The sequence below is a fragment of the Hemiscyllium ocellatum genome, chromosome 36 (genome assembly GCF_020745735.1).
Source record: "Hemiscyllium ocellatum isolate sHemOce1 chromosome 36, sHemOce1.pat.X.cur, whole genome shotgun sequence".
Lineage (NCBI taxonomy): Eukaryota > Metazoa > Chordata > Chondrichthyes > Orectolobiformes > Hemiscylliidae > Hemiscyllium > Hemiscyllium ocellatum.
In genome coordinates, this window is record NC_083436.1 from 10,047,745 (window position 1) to 10,062,493 (window position 14,749).

The 14,749-nt window shown below is 40.5% G+C and overlaps 1 protein-coding gene across 4 annotated transcripts in view; it reads left to right on the forward strand.

Annotated features, from left to right (window-relative positions):
* The window catches only part of afg2a (AFG2 AAA ATPase homolog A), a 557,175-nt gene that overhangs the window by 158,781 nt on the left and 383,645 nt on the right, over positions 1-14,749 (forward strand). For all 4 annotated transcript variants that reach the window (XM_060851665.1, XM_060851664.1, XM_060851666.1 and 1 more), the window contains one exon: positions 5,227-5,353. In XM_060851665.1, coding sequence (XP_060707648.1) covers positions 5,227-5,353 — 127 coding nt within the window. The remainder of the gene's footprint in view (positions 1-5,226; positions 5,354-14,749) is intronic.

Genomic DNA, 14,749 nt, shown 5'->3' on the forward strand with positions numbered 1-14,749 from the left:
TAGTAGGTGGCAGCCTTGAGGGCACCTATGTTAAGGATTATGGCGGAGAAGGTGTTGTCACCTATTCTTACTGATTGCAAGCTATGGGTCAGAAGTTGAGGATCCAGTAACAGAGTGGAAAACCAAGACCGAGGTCTCTGAGTTCAGAGATGAGTTTGTTTGGAATTATCGTGTTGAAGGTGGAACTGTAATCAATAAGAAGGAGCATGATATAGGTATCCTTGTTATCCAGATATTCCAGAAATGAGTATTCCAGGAATATTCTAGGGAGATTGTCATCTTTGAACTTTGAACTTATGCTTTCAATTTATTTTTGAACCTGTGCCAACATTAGAGGGTTAGGTCTAAAGGATGTTGCTTAATTGGAACAGCATTTCCTTTATGACATCATGCATAATCCCATTAGTACTTCCCAGGTTATCCCACATATCTCCCTTATGATTGTAATAACGCTTTCAGGTCATTTTGATTTTCCTCTGGAAGATAGCTCAATAATTTATTTCCAATTTTTGAGAACTTCCTCATTGTCCAATTTGAGGAATGAACAATTTAGAATCACCTGAACTTGGTTCTTCACTCTGTTTTGTAATCAGTAACGCAATCTCCTTTTGCTTTCCATGCCAACAAAATATCTTTGGAGCATACTCGCATGACACACACAGATTTTTCTATTTGTCATTCTTATCAAATAATTCCCCTCACTTAATTTCCTTCTGATTTGATAGGGTCCACTAAACTTTGTCTTTAAACGTTCGCCTACCACTGGGATACAACTAACACTTTATCTTCACTGACAAAATTGTGAATTTTTGATCTCTTACCTGCTTCCTGTTTCATCACATCCTGTGCTACTTCTAAATGCTGTCTAGCCAACTCACCTGCTCTACTTTTTTTTAAAAATTTGACGCACTGTCCAAATATGTGGTCTCTGAACTCTGACTCACAAATTCCTCCTTAATTAATTTCAGTGGTCCTCTCACCTCCTGCCCAAAAACTAATTTAAATGAACTGAATTTAGGTGTATACCTAATACAGAAAGTACAAATGGAATTCCTTTATCCCAATCCTCTGGATAGTCTTGACTACAAGCCCTCAACATGGTCATTAAAGTTTGACGCCAGCATTCTCATGTTCTTTGTGATTCTGATAACGTCTTTGAATAATTTTGATGTAAAATCTGACCCTTCATCTGATTGTATTTCTGTGATGAGACCATATCTAGTAAAAAAAATTGAGTAACTCTTTTGCAATCCTTTTAGCCATGATATTGCATAATGGTGCCCTCCGGATATCAATTGACACGTCCATTATGGTCAACAAATACTGATTCCCACTTCTGTTTTAGGCAGCGGTACCACACAATCAATGGAGACCCTTGTAAAAGGTTCCTGAAATGCAGGAATTGATAATAAAGCTGCTGGTTCGATCACTGCCTGTGGTTTTCTAATTACCTGCCATGTATGACATGTTTGACAGACGTCAACCACATCCTATGCAGTCCAGGCCAATAAATATGTTTTTGTATGTTGGCTTGAGTTTTCTTTACTCCAAAATGTCTCCCAACTAGTAATTCATGTGCTATCTGCAACATCTCCTTTGTCTAACCCACCGGTAATACAACATCTGCCCAATTCTTATCCACCTGAGTATGCAATGGTCTCCATTTCCTCTTCAAGATGTCATTTTTAAGGTAGTAGCATTATTGGAAACACACAGATTCTACGTCTGTGTATGCTTTTGGTACAACAGTAGTTTTTCGTCTTTCTGTTGTAATTCATCTACTTTCTCTGAAGTAAAAATACCCACTTTATCCTCTACCTAGTCTTGCTTTTTTCTCAACCAGTTTCTGATAATTGAAGTTCAACTTCCTTAAGTTTACTGTTTGATTTCTCCTCCTGTTTCCACCTGTGTTTTGTAACCTTGTTGCCACGCAGTCAGGAAAAATTCTAGGATATGTTTCCTGTAACACCTCAGTTGTCTGGTTTTCCACTGGCTTCTCAACCACCGCAGACATCAATCCCATCTGAGCTCCAGCTACATCAGTGCCAAGGATAAGCTGAATTTCTGGAACAGGGAATTTCTCTACTACTACTGCCACTTTTCATTGGACTTTTCAACCTCACTTTATATTATAGAACACTGCTCTTCTTATCAAGAATTCCACGTATTACCACCTTTTCTAGCAGTGCGTATTCCGAATTACATTTCTCCTCATCTCTCACCATCAAAGATTGACTTGCTCCCATATGTCTTAAAATATTAATTTCTTTACTTGCTCATCCTAACATACATGAATGATGGTACAAAGAACACCAAACGGAGAATTCACCACGAAGGTATACAGAAAAGCCACACACACAGACCAAGTCCTGAACTATGAAAGCAACCACCCCAACACACACAAACGAAGTTGCATCAGGACATTATTCAAAAGGGCTACAACACACTGCAGCACACCTGAACTACAAAAAGAGGAAGAAGAACACCTATACAAGGTATTCACCAAAAACGGATACCCGCGCAATTTCATCAACAGATGCCTCAGGGAAAGACAACGAAATGAGGACATGCCACAACCCAAAGGACTGGCCACACTCCCATACATCAGGAGCATTTCTGAACTGACAGCCAGACTGCTGCGACCACTAGGACTCATAACAGCACACATATCAACAGCCACCCTCAGACAACGACTCACCAGGACAAAGGACCCGATACCCAGCATGAGCAAAACCAACGTAGTGTACAAAATCCCATGCAAGGACTGCACAAAACACTACATAGGACAAAAAGAAAGACAGCTAACAACCCGCATCCACCAACATCAACTAGCCACGAAACAACACGACCGGCTATCCCTAGTAGCCATACACTCAGATGACAAACAACATGAATTCGATTGGGACAACACTACTATTATAGGGCAGGCCAAACAGAGAACAGCCAGGGAATTCCTAGAAGCATGGCACTCCTCCACGAATTCTATCAACAGACACATCGACCTAGACCCTATATACCGGCCACTGCAGTGGACAGCAACTGGCAACCGGAAGCGGCAGATTCAAACCAGTATAAATGCCAGAGGAATCAGCACAGAAGCGCTTCATAGGAGGCTCCCAAGCACTGAAGATGTCACCTAGAAAGGGGACGAAATGTTTGCAACAAAAACTCCCAGCTCGGCGAACAGAACCACAACATACATGAATAAACCTTAGCCTCGCACGTATATTCTTTAAAGAGATCTGACACTTACTTCTCAACCAAGCCCTGATCAGGTCGTACATTGTTTTACAGCTTATTAGCTTTCACTGTATTTTCCTTTATCATTTCAACAATTCTCACTGGCTTATTCTGTTTTTCCACATTCATCTTCCCAGTGCTTTTTCTAAATGACCAACACTGCAACTTTAGCACAGTGAAAACATTTGAACTTTTTACTACTATTCCCTGTAATTGGTTTCCTTTTTGACCTGTGGTAAACAATCTTTACTATGTTCAATGAGATCTTATTTTCTGTTACCACCTGAGGATTTCTCTTTTCTCCAATTTCTGTTCCTCACAGATTGAAATTGATGCAGAAGCTAATTTATAAACCAATTCATAATCATCTGCCATTTCCGCAGCTAATCTTGCAGTCTGCTGTTCCGCATGAATCCTCACTACTTCAAGAAGTGAATATTTGAACTCATCCACGCACAACTCAAGGGCAGCATGGTGGCTCAGTGGTTAGCACAGCTGCCTAACAGTGCGAGGGACTCGGGTTCAATACCCACCTTCGGTGGCTGTCTGTGTGGAATTTGCCCATTCTCCCAGTGTTTACATGGGTTTCCTCCGGGTGCTCTGGTTTCCTCTCACAGGTTAGATGAGTTGGCCGTGCAAAATTGCCCATTGTGTAGGTTATCAGGCAGGGTGAATATATAGGGTAGGGGAAGGGTCTGGGTGGGTTACTCTTCAGAGGGTCGGTGTGGACTTGTTGAACTGATGGGCCTGCTTCCACTCTGTAGGGATTCTAATTCTGTTCTGTAGAGATTTTGATCATGGCAAGTGGACCAGACCAAATCCCTTCAACACATTCAGAAAATAGCCTAGACCTCAACTTTTTCTTACTGTGAAAGGCAAGTATAAGGCAATCTGTTCCAAATGGTCAAACTACCAGGACTGAATCAAAATACACTTAATTCTTACATTATAGTTAAAATACAAATGAAGGAAATAATAAGTCTACTGGAAAATTCAACAGAATTATTTAAACTCAACTCAATTATTTAACTACTAAACAGCAATTGATCCAATATCATAGCATTCCATAAATATATCCTTGGCAAAGGCAAATATGGTAAAATAGCTTGTCTCAGGAAGAGAAGCTCTTAGCTCTAACAGAAAGAGGAATAACAACTTCCACATCCAGCTTTAAGATTCCAGCAACTACTGAAAACTAGGACAAAAATCCTGGTTCTGTGGGGGCTTGACCCCATCCCTTCAGACTGATTGATTAGATTAGAGTCCTGACAGTGTGGACCAACCAATCCACACCGACCCTCCGAAGAGTAACCCATCCAGACCCATTTCCCCTCTGACTAATGCACCGAACACAATGGGCAATTTAGCATGGCCAATTCACCCGACTTGCACATCTTTGGACTGTGGGAGGAAACCGGAGCACCTGGAGGAAACCCACGCAGACACTGGGAGAATGTGCAATCTCCACACAGATTGTTTTGTTTAAAAAAAAATTCCAAAGCTAGATGCACTCAAAGCAGACTGCTTGACTCCACGTTTACAACAAATTGCTTTAAAAAAAAGTGACAAAACAAATTATTCTTAAAGGCACATCTCTCAGCAGGATTATCATGAAGAACTGAATGCGTGAGAAGAGTAAATAAAAAGTCATATTGCTCAACAACACACTTTGGGATAAGATCATTTATAGTAAGGAAATGAAACATTTTTCTGGTGCAGATGCCATTTATGAATAGTCTGTAAGTCATGTTGAATAATCGTACATTTTTTTCAGAATAACTTTTTTTTGTGTGTATACCCCTGAAATAAAAACTACAAGATGGGACAAATATTTAATGGTAAAAGTAACATGAAATGTGCTCTACTCATCGATGCTTCTTAGGAGGTCAGAAGAGAAATTTTCAGTTCTGAGTTTGGCGTGTTCTAATTGAAGATATGTTTTCCTATGTATTGTTGAAAACATTCTGATCCTATGTTTTGTTTCAGTTCTGCTGGTGCTGGGAATGTGGCTGATCGAGTCCTTGCACAATTGCTGACTGAAATGGATGGAATTGAACAGCTCCATAATGTGACAATCTTGGCAGCCACCAACAGGCCAGATATGATAGACAAGGTAAGGACGACTGTATCCATACAGAAAGATAATTTCAAATCTTTGAAATTTGGATAAATTGATGTCATTATTATGTTTGATGACTTTTTATACCCATGCATTCCTTAAGTGACTTGCATCCTCATATTTGGTGCAACTGCTGCAAGGAAAATTCTCAAAATACAATAACTCCATTCATGAGGCTATCTTCTGAAGTGAAGCTTTTTTTTGTCACTCCTTTACCTCCATTTAATTTTCCCACCAGAGATTAGCTAATTGGTGAGAGGTGGGATCTTTGTAACTGTGTAGAAATCCCATCGCCCAGCTGACTTCCCCATTCTCCCCAAACCACCACCACCACCCCACCATTCACCTCATTTAAATACAGGAGGGGTACACCTGTGTACCACCTTTCTGCCCTGAAGCCAATTGAGGTCTCATCCATTTGTAACTGGTATTGATCAATAAAACTGATACACCACTCCCCCTTTGCAATGTCTTCCATACTCAAAGTTTGTGAGAAGATTTGTAGCTTGGGTGCTCGTTGTTGTGGTTCTGTTCGCCGAGCTGGGAGTTTTTGTTGCAAACGTTTCATCCCCTTTTTAGGTGACATCCTCAGTGCTTGGGAGCCTCCTGTGAAGCGCTTCTGTGATGTTTCCTCCGGCATTTATAGTGGCTTGTCTCTGCCGCTTCCGGTTGTCAGTTGCTGTCCACTGCAGTGGCCGGTATATTGGGTCCAGGTCGATGTGTTTGTTGATAGAATCTGTGAATGAGTGCCATGCCTCTAGGAATTCCCTGGCTGTTCTCTGTTTGGCTTGCCCTATAGTAGTAGTGTTGTCCCAGTCAAATTCATGTTGTTTGTCTTCCGCGTGTGTGGCTACTAAGCTGGTCGTGTCGTTTCGTGGCTAGTTGGTGTTCATGGATGCGGGTTGTTAGCTGACTTCCTGTTTGTCCTATGTAGTGTTTTGTGCAGTCCTTGCATGGGATTTTGTACACTACGTTGGTTTTGCTCATGCTGGGTATCGGGTCCTTTGTCCTGGTGAGTTGTTGTCTGAGAATGGCTGTTGGTTTGTGTGCTGTTATGAGTCCTAGTGGTCGCAGCAGTCTGGCTGTCAGTTCGGAAATGCTCCTGATATATGGTAGTGTGGCTAGTCCTTTGGGTTGCGGCATGTCCTAGTTCCTTTGTCTCTCCCTTAGGCATCTGTTGATGAAATTGCGCGGGTATCCGTTTTTGGTGAATACCTTGTATAGGTGTTCTTCCTCTTTTTGCAGTTCTGGTGTGTTGCAGTGTGTTGTGGCCCTTTTGAATAGTGTCCTGATGCAACTTCGGTTGTGTGTGTTGGGGTGGTTGCTTTCATAGTTCAGGACTTGGTCTGTGTGTGTGGCATTTCTGTATACCTTCGTGCTGAATTCTCCGTTCGGTGCTCTCTGTACCATCACGTCTAGGAATGGGAGCTGGTTGTCCTTTTCTTCCTCTCTCGTGAATTGGATTCCTGTGAGTGTGGCGTTGATGATCCAGTGTGTTTTCTCTATTTCTGTGTTTTTAATGATTACAAAGGTGTTGTCCACATATCTGACCCAGAGTTTGGGTTGTATTTGCAGTAAGACTGTTTGTTCTAACCTTTGCATCACTGCTTCTGCTGAGAGTCCAGAGATCGGTGAGCCCATGGGCATTCCGTTGATTTGTTCGTATATCTGGTTGTTGAATGTGAAGTGTATTGTGAGGCACAGGACCAGTAGTTTAAGTGTGCCGTCTTTGTTAATAGGTTCAACGTCCTGTTGTCTCTTTTGTATGTCCAGCAGGTTGGATGTTGTTTCTCTGGCTAGGGTTTTGTCGATAGAGGTGAACAGTGCTGTTACATCGAATGAGACCATGGTTTCTTCCTTGTCTATGTGTATATTTCTGATGATGTCCAAGAATTCTTGTGTTGACTGTATAGAGTGTCTGGATCCGCTGATCAGGTGTTTCAGTTTCTGTAGCTCTTTAGCCAGTTTGTGTGATGGTGTCCCTGGTAGTGATACTATGGGTCTGAGTGGGATGTCTGGTTTGTGTACACGAACTGGCTAAAGAGCTACAGCAGAAACTGAAACACCTGATCAGCGGATCCAGACATCTATCAACAAACGCATCGACCTGGACCCAATATACCGGCCACTGCAGCGGACAGCAACTGACAACTGGAAGCGGCAGAGACAAGCCACTATAAATGCTGGAGGAAACATCACAGAAGCGCTTCACAGGAAGCTCCCAAGCACTGAGGATGTCACTTAGAAAGGGGACGAAATATTTGCAACAAAAACTCCCAGCTCGGCGAACAGAACCACAACAATGTCTTCCCTACATTTATTCTGGGGTCCAGCAACCATCCTGCAGTCTGTGTTTGCTGTAAATATAGACAATAGCTACTGCTCATGGCAGCACTGTTTAGCTGGCGGCTCTCAGAGGTGGGAAATTTGCCCAGAATGTGATGAAGTACATCATCATGGTGTATACTTAATTGTCGCTAAGTTGAATCAGGGATGTGGAATGGCTACTGTAAAGTTATCACTGACTTGCCAACCAGTGGTTGGACCCACCATCATGAGCATTGATTTCCACCCAGTGAATCCTGATCCGACTCCATTCATTTGCAACTTCTTCACACCTGTTGAAAATAATATAAGGATTAGATGTCCTGTTTAACGATAAGGTGTAATTAAAATGTTTGATATGTAATTTATTTACACAAATTCTATGACTTTCATAAAGTGTTATCTCTTATAAACACATTGTGGTTGGTACTCAATGCTAAAGTGAAGTTCAAGAGAAAGAGGAGGGCATTTAACTGGGCAGAGAGAATTGTGCGAATACTATCACTACACATCACACTTAACAACAGTACTGTTGCTATTGTTCCATCATAGAGTTGGGGAAGTGAGTGTCTCTTTGCATGTATGTGGAAACAACATAGTACATTTCATTCTTGACCAATACTGATTTTGGGCTCCAGGAGAGCATTCCACCTGCTTTGAGTCCCACGCAAGTAAGGTTGGGGAGATTTGCCTTTCCCGACTAATGAGGAAATTATTCTTACCAAGGGATAAATATTTGGAATAATAGATTACATGGAAACCAAAATAACATAAAGGCAATTCTCAATGCAGTTGTATGCTAAGTAATGATAAGCGAGTTGTGTGACTAAAGAGATAAGTTTCAATGAACAAAAAGTCCTATGTTCATTTGAACAACCACTCTAGATCAGAAGATAAACATGTTCTGGATGGATAATAATTCACTCACATACCTAAGCTAACTTGCAGAGCAACAACAGACCTGATCATGTTTTCTTTTAGCTACTGGAGGCAGGAGAATAAATATTCCAAACTAAGTTTAAAAAAAGTGTACTGAATATTTTGTAATATTGTACATTGTAATAATATGCTGCATCATTGTAATTTACCTCTAACAATGGTTTATATTTGTACTGTTGAAATGCACCTTAAATTTTTAGACATGCAAAGCAGAGCAGACTAAAGATAGTGATGTTTATGATAAATCATATTCTTCTTGTAATGTGATGTAGTTGCAGATCACAACCAGCTAGTAATTGTTCATTTCTCAGTATCTCCTTGTTTTTTCTCCTTTCATCTTCCTGTCCTTAAGCAAGGTTAAAAATAAAAGGAATGGGCAATCTGCCAACATTGAATTTTAACAAGATGGGTCAGAGGACAGTGAACAATGGTGACCAAGTGTCATATCAGTCACTGGATTATTTTCAGGAGATTTGTGCCTCCATTTTAATATTACTTTTAATGCCGGCTAACAGTGTTCCCTGGGCATATAGAAATCATGAAATCAGAAGGGAGGTATGAATACTTCCCACAAACATACTTAGTTTATTGGACTTCAGCAATTAGTTGGCTCTCACCCTGCACCCAGTCTGGTTGGTTGCAGCTGTCAAACTTGTTGGAAAAGTATTTAATTGCAAAAACTGTTTTAAATTCAGCAAGAATTGTCACAAACCCAAACTTCCAGATTTAGCCAGCAGGCAGTCCTTCCCTCCCCATTCCCCAGATTATCAAAATTCTTTGATTGGATAAGACATCCATATTTCAAAAAGGTGAAATATTACTGTTTGGCTGCATCAGATACACTATCTTTCATCTATGACACAGGTTCATGTAATTTTATCTGTGTTTCTTCTGAGAGGTTGTGATAAAAGTGAATCTTGAATGGCAGTTTAACTCTCTGGAAATAACCACCTCAAAAATTATTGACTGCAGATTTTTAGGCACAAGTTAACTGTCAAATTCCACATTGTTGCACAGTAAAACAAGAAAAAAAAGGTTGTGATGTGAACTTTGTGACTTTGAAATCAGGAAATATATACCCAAACAGAGTACTGATGGATTGGTATGTCATGATCCATATTAATATTTCAACCTCTTGAACGATGGCTTAATCTTTGTTAAAGAACGCATACTGGCATTTAATAGGGCAATGAAAGGGGAGTAAGCCCCTGGGATTTTAGTCATTTTCAGCACAAGTTACTTGAGCAGCTGAAAAATCAATTATTTTACCCCTTGCTGTGTCCATTTTGAGTGTCAAACACATTGACTGTGAAGTGCAACACAACTGCTGAATGAAGTACTGGATTACCGTTTAGGTCAGGACCCTGGCGTTTTCTTTCCAAGCAACTCTGATCATATAGGACCTAAGGTTGCAGTACCAAGTAAATAAGTTGCATTAGAATTGATATGTGTCATTTGACAAATAAAGATTAATGAGATATTTTTGGTCCTAATTGTCTATTGTGATCTGATTTATGGCTTCTCAGCTAAAGCAGCTATCAATGTGAAAAATATGCAAGAGAAACACAAGCAGAAGCATTTGCAATGTGCTGCAATGGAGGAAATATCTTCCGTAACAACTTGCAGTTATACAGCATCTTTAAAACAGAAAATGGCTCAAGGTTGAAATGTAATCATACAGAGTTGACACAAAGCCAAAGGGAAGGCGAGGCTGAATCTTGATTAGATGTAGGTTTTAATAATAGTGTTAGTTTTCTGCTTGCTTTTCACTTGGTAATGAAGCAATGTAAAGAAGTTCATTTTCATCCATGAATTAATAGCTTTATGTTGAAATGTAAAGGTGCATAGTGTTTGGTGTTACAATGTGAACATGGAATAAATTTCTGCACATATCTAATGTGATCCCAATAGTGAAAGAGGATGCCCTCCCAGCATGGTTTATAGCAAGGCCTAGCAATGAAGGTTGGTGTTGCTGAAAATGATAAGCAGTTGTGAGTGGCAAAAAAAAACGCTTGCAACAGTAAAAGTAAAGCTTTGAGTAGAATTGTTTGACCCACTGCAACTGTTTTGGGTTAGCACACATTGGGAGGTGAGGGATCATTGAAGTCTGAAAACTTGATGAGGAGTTAGCCTCCTCAATGATAGAAACATAGGGAGAGCTATTTGAAGGAGTAGCCACGAGTGACAGTTGAAGCTCAATCAAACACAGTTTTCAGTGGAGGAAGAAACAAACACTAGAAGAGCATTTCGAAAAAAAATAGGATTTGTGCAGTCAACTGTGATGTGAAGCAGGCACAATTAATTGGTTTTCTAATCAAAATATTGTATAATTCATAGAAGTTAAATTTAAATAACCATTGCTGATAATGTACAGAGCTACCTTTGGGAATAATTGTAATTTTGATACATACCATCCTGACACCTTTTGCATGAATAAGTGTTTCCTAATTTCATTCCTATCCTCACTCTAGTTTCTCCAACCAACAGATATACTTACTCTCTAATCAGTCTTATCAGTTCCCCATAATCTTGAAAACTGATCACATCATCCTTTTATCTTCCAAATTGTAATTCCACTGTGTAATTTAACCCTTTGGATCCAGGTAACATGCGAGTAACTCTATGCTGCTCTTTCCCCAAAGCCAATATTTCTTTCCGAAAGTATGACGCCAAGAACTGCTCACAGTACCTCAGGCAATATCTCGACAGGACTTTGTAGAAATGTAGCACAACATCTACCTCCTGGTATTCTAGTCCTCTGCATGTGAAGACTAACATCCCAGTAGCTAGTTTGTCTTTTTTTTTCTGGATCTGTTCATGATACTTTAATAAACTATGTGCACAAACTGCCAAATATCTTTGATTTTCCACTCAATATTTCTTTGTAAATTTATATATTCATTTACAGTATCACCTGTCTTTGTGTAAATGTCAGACTTGGATGCCTAACTCTTTATTGCTTCATCTAAGTTGTTGATAAATATGTTGAATAGTTGGGGCCCCAACACAGATCCTTGCAGAACACTACTACTCACATGCTGCAAATTGGAGTGCCTGCTCATTATCCCTGGTCTCTGGCTCCTGCTGTTTAGCTGATCTCCTAATCATAGAATGGTTACAGCATAGAATGAGACCATTTGACCCATTCAGTCTATACTGACTTTCTTCGAGATCAATTTAGCTACTCCTATTCCCTTCTTTTTCCCTGTAACCCCACCTAAGAGCAGTATTCCACATCCCAAAAATGCATAATGAGAAAAGGAATTTCCTAATGTTACCACTGGTTCTTTTGCCAGTAATCCCAAAATCACTATCCACTGGTTCGCAATACCTCCACCAATGGGAATAGTTTTTTCTTATATACTCTGTCTAGCCTGTTTATGACTTTGAACATGTCCAGCAAATCTTTTCTCAACTACTTTTTTCCAAGTAGAACAATTCCAACTTTGCCAATCTATCCCTCTTTCCCTGTGACTGATGTTCTAAGTCTTACACGCATCTCTCTAAAGCCTTTGCATTCTGCCTAAAGTATGTTGCCAGAGTTGGCCATAATGGTCCACTTGATAGTGAATCAGTGTTTTACAAAAGTTCATCACGGTTTCTTTATTTTTGTGTTGTGTTTGCTCACAAAACAGGATCCCATGTGTTTTTAAAGATTTTCTCTGCCATCTTCAGTGATTTGTGTACGTATGCCCTAACTTTCTCTTTTCCTTCAGAATTATTACTTTTATGAGTTTTGATCAGATTTGTAGCTCAGGTTGAGATTCTGGATGTAAGTTTGTTCACTGAGCTGGAAGATTCATTTTCAGACTTGCATTACCACACTGGGTAATATCATCAGTGAGCCTTCGGTGAAGCGCTGATGTTATGTCTCACTTTCTGTTTATGTGTTTAGGTTTCCTTGGGTTGGTGATGTCATCTCCTGTTATTTTTCTGAGAAGGTGGCAGATATGTCCAATTCGATGTGTTTGTTGACAGAGTTTCAGTTGGAATGCCCCGCTTCAGGGAATTCTCGTACCTGACTCTATTTGGTTTGTCCTGGTATTGGATGTGTTGTCCCAGTCAAAGTGATGTCCTTCCTCATCTGTATATAAGGATACAAGTGACAGTGGGCCAAATCTTTTTGTGGCTAGTTGATGTTCATGTATCTTAGTGGTTAGTTTTCTGCCTGTTCGTCCAAAGTAGTGTTTGTTCCAGTTCTTGCAGGAGAAAAAGTACAGGAAATGACATCACCAACCCAAGGAAACATAAATAGAAAGTGAGAGACATAACACCAGCACTTCACTGGCGGCTTATTGATGATGTTACCTAGTACAAAACATCTGAAAACGAACCTTCCAGCTTAGCGAGCAAATTTACATCCAGAATTATAATTTTTATTTTATATTGCCTATCCTTGTTTTTTTTTAAAGACATAAATCATTTCATGCTTCTCTGCATTAATTTCACTTGTGTTTTTGTCTATTCCACCAGCTTGAGCCCATCCTCTTAAACTCCTCAGACTCCACACTACTTTCAGGTTTTGAGACCCCACGTTTTGAAATTGGGCACTGTGCCCACAAGTCAAAGTCATTGATGTAAACACGGTAATCTTTCCAGTTCTGAATTATGGAAACCCCAGTTGTTCCAGTGGGCTTATGCAGCTCAGATTCAACACTAATAGCAATGTAACAAAGTAGAAATAGTAGGTGAACCCTCCTACTTCCAGTGCTGGCGAACTTGGAGACAGGAAGGGGACACTTCAAGAGGTGCAATGGTGCTGTAGCTAAATACTCTCACCTTTCTGCCTCCTCCATAATTAAGGTCTTGGTAGGAGGGCCCAAGAGTCAACGAATCCATCCTGCCATCAACTAAGGATCACTGAGGGATAAATCCAACTGCAAACAGGGCCTGTGGTTGTGTGGGGTTCAGGACAGCTGTTGATCTCTGGGCTACTGTATAGTCTGGGTGGGGGAGGTTGGGGGGGCGTGGTGTTGGGGTGGGATGGGGGGTGGAGTAAGGGGGGGGGTTTGCAGGAAGTTCCTTTGATCAAAGACAGTCAGCACCAGATTAAAGGGGTGTGTACCTCTCTCCATTTCTTCCAGCTTCCCTGTTCCCCTCTACCTGGAATCCTTAATCCAAGAAACTGACACCAGGATCTGCCAGTCGGTGATCAGCGGCTCTCACTAGATGGGATATTCATCTCCCTAGGGAGATGGTAATGCCCTTCACGGCCCTTCATTTGACTGGCATGTGGTTTGACGTACCTTGCTGGGAGATATGGGGCAGGTCTGTTACTGGCTCTCCACCTGGCAAGCGAGATGCCAGTTGTTTCACTAAATGAATGGGATTGTCTTTACAAATGTTCCTATGGCTCTGCTGCTACTGTGTACAGTACTTCATCTGCATTTGAGCTTGCAGGAGAAGAAGGAGTAATATCTGCTGAAGATGAGGGTCATAGCCTTTGGCTGCTCCAGTGAGAGGACTGCAGGATGCATGGCTGGGAGGTGAAACTGTAATCTTCAAAAGTAACTATGGAGCTAGGGTGCCTGGAGAACTTTTGGGAGCAGGGCAATACATTCTCACTGAGTTTTCATTAATTAAATGTTTAGTTAATTATTTTGGCAAACAAAAATTCTGTTTCATATATTTATGTATCTATTTGAAAGATAAAGCTTCCATCCTTAACGTAATACTACATTCAGAAGAAATATCAGCAGAATTCAAGAGTCTGAGTTTATATTGTAGCAGGAAATTCTCTGTTTTGAAGTTGCCAGAATGCAAAATATTAATTCATAAACAAATCCTGATGTTTACATGATATTAGTTTCTTCCTATGCATGAAAGTTACGAGATTGAAGAGTATGGATACTTAATAACAAGGCTAAAAAGTTACACCACTAAGACATTGAAGAGTGTGGGATACTTGGAAAGTAAATAGTTAAATAGGATAACAGTGGGTGCAAGTTGGGATGGGAGATTGGGATCAATTGGGTTTGAAGCCTAATGGTCAACAGATGTGGTAGCAGAGACAAGAACAGTGACTTGAAGGCATGATATAGATAAATGTCTACCCTCTCTCCCCCTCCACTCTAACATACAATTTGCCATCAGCAGTATACATTGGAGATCACAAATATACGAAAA